The sequence below is a fragment of the Phoenix dactylifera genome, chromosome 16, assembly GCF_051530095.1.
Source record: "Phoenix dactylifera cultivar Ajwa chromosome 16, Ajwa_hap1_PhDact_Kaust_v1.1, whole genome shotgun sequence".
Lineage (NCBI taxonomy): Eukaryota > Viridiplantae > Streptophyta > Magnoliopsida > Arecales > Arecaceae > Phoenix > Phoenix dactylifera.
The window spans coordinates 20,373,387-20,385,016 of NC_143205.1; the positions used below are offsets into that span (position 1 = coordinate 20,373,387).

The following is an 11,630-nucleotide window of genomic DNA, read 5'->3' on the forward strand; positions in this document are numbered from 1 at the left end:
TATTTTAAGACACCTTGCATTACTTAAAACTTCAATGAGAAACCAACAAGATAAGGTACAGATTAGATTAACCATTTATATCTGTATCATGCCTTATTAATAGCATGTTTCTGCACCCACTTAAACTTATAGCATCGACACTTCATATGAATTAGGTGGTAGACGCATCTCAATATGAACAAGTTGGAGCTGTGGGAGGAGAGTTTACTCTTTTTTTTTTTTTGTTTGGTAGTAACTAATCGGACGACAACCACAGTAGCTTGCAAAAGAACGGAATAACCTTGATATAAAAAAAGGGAATAGGATGACCACATGACAATGTGCAAGTGAAAATAAGGGAAAATTTCCTTAGATTTCCTGTAAGGGGGAAAGAACTACACTCAGTACGTAGTTTTCCTAGGACATTGCGACTAATGTTTTCAATGCCTTCATAACATTCGAGTTCAAGATCTTAACTCTATAAAAAGGCATGTCTGTGGTGATTTATCAACCATGGCTTTCCAATCTGCCTCGGAATTCCAACTCTGAAGTGGTTGGCAGACTGGCAGTTGTTATCCATCCGTCTCTCTCTCACCCACAAGAAATAGAAAAGTATTTGTAGTTACCCTAAAGTTAGATCCTCGTTTTCCCAATTTCTTTTGTTTCTCTATGAGCTGGTATGCAATCACATATCATGATACCAGAGGCTTGTTTGTTTTTTCTGTCAAAAAAAGACACTGATGTTTGATTGTTTGCAGGTAAGGCCAAGAGGGAGAAAGGTGGTCGAGACCCTGCGCAAATGATAGATTTTGATCCTTTTGAAAGAGCATTGTTGCCACCAAGATGGTAGCCTAATAGTATTGGGCATATTTTTTATTCTCATGATTTTAAGTTCGAATCACTGCGGTGTCGATTAAAAAGTAGCTTCGGCTACTGCTTAGATATGGGATCTAGAAATGCTTATTGGACCTCTAGTAGTTTTGGTGGTGCTAAGATTCGAACAGGAGCCAAGAGGGATAGCCGTGCCGGGCCCATGGGTGAAAAAGTATGAGTAAAATCGGTCGGGATGCCTAACGCACGGCCATTTTTGCCCGCATCAAACACTCTTCTGGTGGGGCAAGGGTCCAGTGGGAGCTGCTATGTAGGGATGGGCTTGTCCCTTCCTCCTCTCTTCCTTTTTTTAGTCTCGCAAAAAAAAAAAAAAAAAAAAAAAAAAGAGCGTTGTTGGATGAAAAGCAAGCGTGGTGAATCCCCAAGCATGAATGGATGTCCATCACTTGAAATATATGGAGGCTACTATTTGAGATGGTCCCAAGATAGAAAATGCCGTACTCCTCAAGAGGTAAATTACTTTTGGAGGCCAACTTCAATGCCCGAAAGTATCCACCAGATCGTCCTAGAGGGTGATTCAGCTACCGTTATTAGTTGGATCCGAGAGGGTCCTAGAGGTGACGACAGTGACCACCTATTGCTCCGTAACATTTGGGCTATGGCGAGGGATGGATGAACCTTTCAGGCCAAGCATATCTACCGTGAAGCCAATCGTGCTGCGGATTGGGTGGCTGCGTATGTAGCTCGCCATTCCGGAGACACCTTGTGGACTGGAGATGGGAAGCTGCCTTTGGCACTCCGAGGTATCCTATTTTTTGACTTTATTAGGTGTATCCGTACCCGTCAGGTATGATCCACCCGTATTAGCGAAAAAAAAGCATCCACCAGATCGTCCTTCGCTGAAAAAGAAGCTGCCCTCTATTTATTTATTTTTTTTTGATAAGATGGACATGATTGGTCATACACATTCCATACAAACACAACCAACAAAATTAGAAAATAAAATATTGCAGAGAACTGCGATAACTGACAATTCAGTCTGCAGTATCCCTCCAAGATGCTTCGCTAAATAAGAGGCAATTCGGGGTGCAATCTTGTTCCTACTTAAGAGACAATCCAGCTCACAATTCTATTTATCTCTCGGTAGATGAATAAGCTGGCTCTTGTTATAGAGAAGTGGCCCCTCCTCTTGTTGCATCGATCGATAGTCAGCACTACTGCTAGCTTGTCATTTTTTAGGTGACCCTCTATGTTTCTCCATTTGGTTGGAAAAAAAAAAAAAAGAAACTACTATTTGGCCGCTAGTTCTTGATAGGATTTTGTCCAACGGGACGGCTCCGAGCCTTGGATTGAGTCTGATTGGTAGCATGATTAGAACCCAGAGAAACTAAGCCTTTGAGGGGATGAGTGGGGAACTCTTGATCTTTACATGTGAGTGGAGATTAGGCTTGCAAGTAGATCGGATTGATCCGCTTTCGGTTTGGAACCGATTGAAAATTAAACTAGTTCAATCCATATCAAAGTTACTTAGATTAGTTTTGGATTCAAAAATATACTCCATTTCAATTATGGATTGATTTTGAATTGCAAAATTTTTAGGTGGAACCTAAACCAACCATATCTGATCCCAAACTAGTATGTTATATACTTTAGATTCCTCTTTCAATACAAAAAAAATCTTTTATTTTCATATTATTAGTCATAAAAATAATGAATCCTTATATAGAATATATTTTTGATAATGCATATGTTGTATGCTAGTATTTTAGTGTATAATGCATTATGATATAACTAGGTAATCAATTTATTTAGTTTATTATAGTTTGTGCTATGTTTTTTATTGATCCAAGTTTAATGGATCGTCAAAATTAATATTATGTTCAATATGAATCAACCCAAATAGAATTGGATTAGGTTTGAAATTAATTTTTTGATCTAATTCGGATATAGATAGGATTTGAGTTGTATCGATCCTCCCTCTAACCTGACATGCTTGCAGTCTTAATAGAGATCATTGCGAAAACCTTAATATGATTAAAAATAAAAAATAAAAAAGATATTATATTTTGATTTTGAAGAGAAAGTAAAAAAAAAAAATACAAAATCGATGAAGCAGAAGCTAGCAAATGATTTTTGCTGCAAGAGTCGCTTCGTCAAGCATACACGCGACTCAATCATTTGAGTCACCCTCCCTTTTATCGATGGGATTAATAATAGAAGCAAGACTTATAGATTCCTCTAAAATTTGAAAGAAATCTTTTTACAAAAATGGTTAAGGATCGCTATGCCAGAGGAATTTGAATATTGACATGAAACTCAAGTTGCTCCTTCTTTTTTTTTCCTTATTTTATCAATTTTCTTCTTATTTTAATCATCATAAATCATCTGGGACTCAAAAAGGTATGGGAGCCACAAAAAAGTACACTCAGCTTTCACCCAAACCAAAGAGATAGACCAAGTCACGGGTGGGGCCATCACGTGGGATGCACAGGCTGTCAAATGTGACTTCACCTTCGCCGTGCTGCGTTCTTTTTTGCGAAAGCCATCTCTCTCTCTCTCTCTCTCTCTCTCTCTCTCTCTCTCTCTATATATATATATATATATATATTTGATGTATATATAGAATTCCGAAAAATGTAAAAAGCTCAACAAAAATTCAAAAAAAACGAGTAACAGCGGATTGAAAAATAAAAATGGTTAAAAAAGCTTTCTAAGATATTTATAAGTTTACTTATTGAAAAATAGATGTAGGAGAGATAAAAGTAACAAAAAATAATAAAAACTAGCAATTATATATTGGCACTATTAATTTGTAATACACATTTTTTTTAAAAAAAAATTAGTCATGAATAATTCATGAATAAATCTTAATTTATGCATAACTTAAAAATCATTAAATAGTTCTAATCAATTCGTTTTAGGAGAATAATTCATAGAATTATTCAGTCAAGCTAAAAGATGAGAATAATTTAAGAATTTTTAAATAATTCAAAGAATATTGTAACTATGTGAGTAAATACTCCCTTTCCCTCCCCTCCTTTTTTTTTAATAAAAAAAATAGGAGAGATCATTTCCTATCTTCTATCTTATATCTGTCTCGCACCCACTGCCTTATCAAGGTCACAGTCACATTTCTTACGCAGACCAAGCTTTTCCTTGTGGAGGTTTTAACAATTGTACCCATTGGCTTGTGAGAGAATTACCTCTCATTGCTTATGAATCTTTGCACCGAAAAGAAACTATTTAGTTTACCATTTGCATCATTGTACTTTAAGGACCAAGCTCTTCCTTTTAAAGGATGCTCCAGTCGATGATATCTTTCTATTAAAGAGAAGGGCATCGACTAGTTGTGATAAATCCATTTAGCATGCTAATTTCAATGCCATGCTGCGCATCGGTCCGACAATTTCTTTACCCAATCTTGCAGAAGCCAAATGAGTTCTACATAGTTTTGTGTTCTTTTCCTTGATTCAATATTTTGTTGGATTTTGATTTTTTTTTTTTCTGAAAACGATTTTTAATAGTTTTCGATAAAATATATATATGTCAAAACACAAAAAGTATTAACTAGTATGAAAACTGGACCCACAAGCATCATCATATTGAATTCGAGATTCAAATTCAATCATTTCAAATGGTCTGGCTCAAATCATCAGATTGAAATACGTTATTAGTCCTGTACTGAATGGTAAATTTAATGACAGTATGCTATCATCAGTCCTAATGAAGAAATGGAGATCAATAGTTTGTTTGTGGGATGCTGCCTGCTGTCTGCAAGTTGGGCTGCTGGTAGACTAATAATGGGGCAAGATAGTCATCAGTTGGGACCTACCAACTTCCAGAATTTGGCTCTCTCTTAGAAAAACAGAAGATGAGAGAAAAAAAAAGGCTCAAATAAATGGAAACAAAATTAATTTAGCAGGACAAGTTAAGGATTCTTAGCATCGCAATCAACAAGTGCTCGAGTATCTCATGTCGTGTATTCAAACAGAAGAAAACAAACTTATGTACCTATCATGCATCTTTTCTCAATATCTTGTAATGATTTGACCGTTAACTTCCCTTTCAGCGGCCTAATTTTTGGAAATTTTGTCTTTTGACAGTCTGTCTGAAAAGAATGTCTTTGGATTCTCTCTCTCTCTCTAGAGATTTAATAATTTTCCTTGACTAAACTGTTTTCACACCGTGAAGAAAAATTCTTGAGGAGCATGATAAATGATCCATTAGAATGAAAAACACTATAGGAGTACGTATTTCGGATCTACGAGATCTATTTATCTTTGACTTGCAACCTAAATTCTGAAACATTTGTGCCTTGACATGTAGTTTGATATGAGGCTGAGATGAAGATACTATCAACAATCCGAATCAACTTTTCAGGATCACAAGGACGTTTAAGAGGTACCAACAGCAGATCCAGCCATGTCTACCTTACTTGGTTTTCAGTCAACCTTGGCTAGAGCTTTGTATCTCCATCACAAAGAAACCATCGACTGCCAAGGGATAATACCTGGTAGCCCCACTTAGCCCTATCATTCCCGTAAACTATAGTCAGGCTTTAATGCCTTCCTTTCAGAGATCAAATGCTATCACATTCTCTGATACTGAACTGACGAATTGACCATCTTGGAATAAGCAAGCATCCCTGAATATGACTCCATATGGAGCACAAATATACAGAGAGAGGAGGACAAACGCAAGTTGCCCTCCAAGACCTTCGTTGGACTTTTTCGGCCACAAGTACCAGCCCAAACCATTTCTTCTTTTCTCTACCTTTCCAAACATCATTACCATCCATTGAATTCTGCTGAATTTTATTTGGATGAGGCTTTATTCACAACTATCCACTGCCACAATGCTTTGCATCTGGTCCACCAGAGAGCAAGCTTCTAAAGTTCCTTTATTGTTGGAAATCTCAACATTCTTACCTCAATCACCTCAGTTGCTCGCCTTTTCCATGCTTATAGGTGTTCGGTGGCACCCCGACCAACTCTTTCGACTATATAATAATGCAAAGCTTTTAAGCACCGAGATGCCACTTTTTGAGCAGATTTGCATGCAACCTCATGCATGTTAACTCTAATCTTAAGGACAAACATGAGGCTGTTAAGTTCATAATGTGGAAGACCATCTGTAGGTGCCTGTTGCCTTTGTAGTAAAATTGCTTCTCCAGCATCGCTTTTGTATTGATGTTTTACTGATCAAATCTTAGGTGATGTTAACATGAGCGTTCTTATCTGTAAGAATAGGTGGGATGTCAATGTCCATGTAGAAGTTGCTTGTTCTACTATAAGAAATTTGATGAAAGATGACAAAAAAATGAAGTTATCGAGGTGTAGCACGGATAAAGAACGATTGCCAATTTTGAACTTAGACACAAAGTTTCCATGAATACAACAATTGCAAGCTTGAGTCTCAAGAGCCAAATATTTTTTTTCCAATTAACAAAACGTTACATCTTTTTTTCCTCTAAAACCTTACTTGAAACTCATAGGAAGTGTCCACCTATTCTGATTCACATATAAAGCAAAACAAGAGAACACAAGATCTGATGATGAATCGCAACTTGTAATAATATCACCTCTTTCATTTTTATGATTGTTTTGAAACATTAGTAGAGGTTCAGTAATATTAAGAATCAGCTCACCATACTGAGAAAAAGAAAAGGGAAAAAAAAAGTTATATATCGGGAGATATCTACATATATTTTCATGCAGATTCATTCATTTATCTATTTATCCATTTTGATTTGCGTCTGTAATGCTATAGACATGGAGTGCATAAGTTCCACAACTCTGGCAATCTGGAATGTTTGTAGGTATTAAAGATCATTAAATTTCGAATTTCTTTCCTTGTTCTCCTAGCTTTTGACGCTGACAAGGTGTACATGGAAGCAATTGATAAGTTTGGTGCTATGATGTTCAGAAGCAATGCTTATGCACCAGTATGACTCGATAATCCACTATATCTTATCTGGTACTCGTAGAGTTGCTGGACATAGGTCACTCCGTCAGTCAAGAATCAGGCCGTTGGACTATTGAGGACATGCTAATGTATTGAAGCTTAATCCTTCTATTTATACTTGCAACATATAAAAAAATAATGAAAACTTTTCTAGGAAACCATCTTACTGATTGTTGAAATTTTGGGTTTTACATATATGTGAATGACAACAACATCACCTCTTTCATTTTTATGATTGTTTTGAAACATTAGTACAGGTTCAGTAATATCAAGAATCACCTCACCATACTGAGAAAAAGAAAAGGAAAAAAAACGAAGAATATATCGAGAGCCATCTACATATATTTTCATGCAGATTCATTCATTCATCATCATTTATCTATTTATCCACTTTGGTTTGTGTCTGCAATGCTATAGACTTGGAGTGCATAAGTTTCATAACTATGGCAATATGGAACATTTATAGGTATTAAAGATCATTAAATTTCGAATTTCTTTCCTTATTTGCCTAGATTTTCTTTAATATTTTGTCTGTGTTCCAAGTCCCAGTTTAACGTATTCTAAAGTTGACCACCAAAAAATATAATCTTACTAACAAAAGCTCTGTTAGGAGAAAGAAAGAAGAGAGAGAGAGAAGGGAATTTGTATTTCTATCTGGTTACATTCGATGCATTTCAGGGATTATATATACTAGCGTACAGATTCTATAAAGAAGAGTAATACAAGCTGATACAGAATTATGCTAACGAAAAAAAAATATTATGACCTGATACGGTTTGTTATGTGATCCCTAATATCACTCTAACAAGATCATGCTAACAAAAAAAATAATACGAGTCAAAACAGAATCATGCTAATAAAGAAAAATATTATGGTCTCATACGGGTTGTTATGTGATCTCTAACTGAAGGTGGTAATGCAGGTGCCAGCTTGAGTTTGAAAACACCAATTGATCACTGCCACTGGTCTATTTCATCACTGCAACTGAAGGTGCCTGTTATACCAAACTCACAATCTGGAATCGCTGCATGAATTTGGATCACCATCTTCATAACTTGTCCCACTGGATACTGGAGGCACACGTGAGCTGCAGTCCACACCAAATATCAGCTCAATCCTTCAATCAGTCTGGTCATAGCAGACTTGTGCATTTCACCCTTCAGATTCACTACACCCCTACCATTATCTTCGAAGGACATGTAGAACTCATCCCTTCATCTGCTCAAAAGAAAGCATGACCACCTTCAGATGCCTGGCTAGCCTGCTCGATGGTGCTCATCACCCAAGACAGATGGAAATCATTCGGCGCAGCCCTTCCCATAACCATGATTTATCCAGTTCACTGGCAGAACCACTGGAATAGACCCACGGACATATGGTTCCTGTTTCCATAACCATAGTTCCTAAAAGAGCTGGCCTTCGAGGCTACATTTTCATTTAATAGCCTGTCAATGCAAGTGATGGAATCAGATCTCACAAAAAAAATGCAACTTAGTTGAAGTATCCATTTGTTATACAATTATTAACAAACTCTTATTAATGATCCATGGTGACTTCATCACTTTGGGTGCCCGGTAAAATCTGGAAGCAACTTCAGATAATCATGATATTGTCCATCCTTTGATAACACCTCAAATATCTGAGAAGCAGTTGATGCCTCAAAAGAAAAGCTTTTCTCCTTCATTTTTCTAATAATTTCCAATGCTTTTTCTATCTCATCTTTCTCCAGCAAACAACGAACCATGACATTGAGCATGACAGAATCTGCAGGACAACCAGATTTCTCCATGTGCAAGAGCAAATAATCAACCTCATCAAACAACCCTTCCTTTATTAGTCCTTTCACCATTATGGTATATGTAACAATAGTCGGCTTCAAATCTTTGGTAGGGATAGTATTGAAAAGATTTTTGGCTTCATTGATCTTACCACCATTAAACAATCCATCAATTAGGGTGTTGAAAGAGATAATGTCTAGGTTAACATCAGATGATAACGCATCTTGAAATAGCTTCATAGATTTATCAATACACTGGTTTCTGCAAAGCCCATCCAAGATTATGTTGTATGTGTAAAGGTCTGGACATACTCTAGCAGCAAGCATCTTGTCAAACAAATTTTCAGCATCAGCAACCCTACCAACACGGTACATTCCAGCTAATATGGTATTGTATACAATTGTTGTATGCTGCACTCCATTGCGAGGCATTGCATTAAAGAGATTCAGAGCCTTATCAATCCTCCACCTTTTGCAATATCCATCAATTAATATATTGTATGTTACAGCATTGGGCTTATGGCTTTTTGAAACCATTGAATCATAAATTCTCACTGCATCATTCATTTGCCCCACCATACAGTAACCGTCGATTAGTGTATTATAAGTAAAAACATCAGGCTCCATGCCCCCACTAATCATCTTTTCCAATAATCTATGTGCCTCTTGAACCTTTCCTTCTTTACAAATGAAATCAATCAATGCATTGAGTGTCATGATGTTAGGATGGATTCCTCGCTCTCTCATTTCGTTAAGCAACTGAAAAGCTTCTTTCCACTTCCCAAGTCTACCAAACCCACATATTATAGAGTTGTAAGTGATTACATTTGGGTGGATCCCTTGTGCCACCATCTCATCAAGAAGGCTTCCAGCATCCTCCACTCTTCCAAGGTGGCATAGTCCATCTAGTACAGTACTATAGGTAACAACATCAGGCTTCAAACCTTGTTGTTGCATCTTCTTGAATAGCTCCACAGCCTCATCCATTTTTTGATTCTTGACGAATCCATTAATCAAGGCAGAGTATGTATGACAATTAGGAGATAGACCTTTACCTGACATGGAGTCAAAGACTTTAATTGCATCTACAAGACGGCTCTCCTGACAATATCCTTGCACCAATATAGTATATGAGATTACGTTAGGTTTTTCACCTCTTTCATTCATCAAATCAAGCAGTTTATGAGCTTCTGCAGTCTTTTTATGCTTGCAAAGTGAATCCATCAGCATGCTATATGTCACCACATTTGGCGAAAGGCCTCGATCGACCATGTTCTTGAAAATATTGACTGCCTCTTTCCAGTGGCCTAAAGTCGAATGCCCATGAATAATGCTGTTGTAAGTGCGAACATCCGGGGCAACACCGGCATTAGTCATTTCATCGATCAGTTTGAGAGCCTTGCTTACAGCTCCCTCTTTGCAAAGGTTGTCGATAATTGTGTTATACGTAACCACATCAGGCTTGCAACAACTTCCCAAGGTGGCCATTTTCTGATGCAGCTCCAGTGCCAAGCCCATGCTCCCAGCACTGCACAGCCCCTTGATGAGAGCATTGTATGTGGAAACATCAGGTTGGCATCCCATCAGAGACATTCTATCGAACACCATGGCTGCTTCGCTTATCCTATTCTCGGAGCAGAGGCCATGGACAAGAGCTCTGAAGATTATGGCGTCGGGGAAATGGCCACGTTTCAGGAGGTCCCCGAATACGCCGAAGCCCAAATCCACCCAATTCATGCGACAACAGCATTTGATAAGGATTCCATAGGTGTGGACGCCGGGCGAGATTCCTTGCATTTGATTTAGTTTGTTATATAGAGAGAGAACAGTTGGGTAATGCTTCATTCGAAGGACGGCGTTGAGGACGGCGTTGATGACAGAGAAGGAGGGCTTCGGGCGAGCACTCGCTGCAGTGTCGAACAAATCGAGCGCGTCTTCGATCGTAAGAGCCTCGGATCGACATCGTTCGATCGCCAGGCTTTCCAACCGAGAGTTTCCACCCCGGATGTTATTATCGGGGGCGGTTTCACGAGAAGATGATGCACCTTTCCTTCGAAAGGTAGCAGCATCTCTCGCTGAAGATGAGACGGGTAAGGAGGCGAGCAATGGAGAAGTCCTCCGCATCCCAGCATCACGCAAATCTACCAGGTGTTTGTGTTTTTGTCCTCTCTATTTGAACTTTAGAGATCACAAAACTCCGCACGGATAACAGTCTCCACGAGGCCTAACAAGGTGGCTCCGGCTTCGTTTACGGTGAGCTAACCGCTGGCATCCGGCAAGGACTTATCAAGTATAGCCTGAGAATTGGCAGTCTGACCAAGGAGTTATTTGGGGTATAAGTCACCTTAGCTGCCTGCTAAGGCGTGCGGGGATCCGAACTCGGCCGCGGTTAAAAAGATCGGAAAAACTCCTCCAAGACTAGCGGGCGGTTCGAGGGAAAGAATCGGGGATTACAAGTGCGCATGGAAAGCAGAGAATGAAGGAGAGAAAGGAGTGTGATGGATTGGATACTGAAATCGGCTTCATGCAGCAGCAACTGTCATCTGGTAAAATATTCGTACCTTCCAGCGGCTATGTTTTTCTAATTTCCAATTCTTTCGTTCCTTGTTCATCAGGGCTTGCATTGTTAAAATCACTGGATGTTTCATTTAACTTAATAACCAGTATCCCCTAAGAGATCAGCTCGGCAACTTTGTTGTAATTAGGAGCAACACCACCGCTACAAACACAGGATGTAAGTAAAGGACTGCTGAAGTACAAACACTTGACAGTTTATTTCAGTATCAAAACCAGGATGTAAATAAAAGACTGCTAAATAACCCCAAAAAAAATAAAACACTTAAGCCTTACAAATACAAATACTTGACCGCGATATAAAATTTTTTTAGCGTATCAACCCATATCGGATATTAGCACCAAACCAACACGGTATTATATACTCTGTACCATCCAATTCACTCGGTATACCGCCTATATCAAATAACAGTATCAAACTGATACAATACATCCTGTACCATCTTGTTTGGATCGGTATGACATACCATAATTTACTTCGATATCCAAACTAGAATGTTAAAGG

General features: G+C 38.3%; 1 protein-coding gene across 1 annotated transcript; it reads right to left on the reverse strand.

Moving 5' to 3' along the window:
* Positions 1-7,403: 7,403 nt before the first annotated feature.
* LOC113463324 (uncharacterized) lies at positions 7,404-10,990 on the reverse strand. Its single transcript, XM_026808142.4, has one exon. It carries the CDS (start codon positions 10,673-10,675, stop codon positions 8,333-8,335), a length of 2,343 nt encoding a protein of 780 aa, XP_026663943.3. The 5' UTR covers positions 10,676-10,990; the 3' UTR covers positions 7,404-8,332.
* Positions 10,991-11,630: the final 640 nt, after the last annotated feature.

What these genes read in the sequence shown, in the direction of transcription:
- LOC113463324 (XM_026808142.4), bottom strand. Translation starts at nt 10,675, where the DNA reads ATGCGGAGGACTTCTCCATTGCTCGCCTCCTTACCCGTCTCATCTTCA.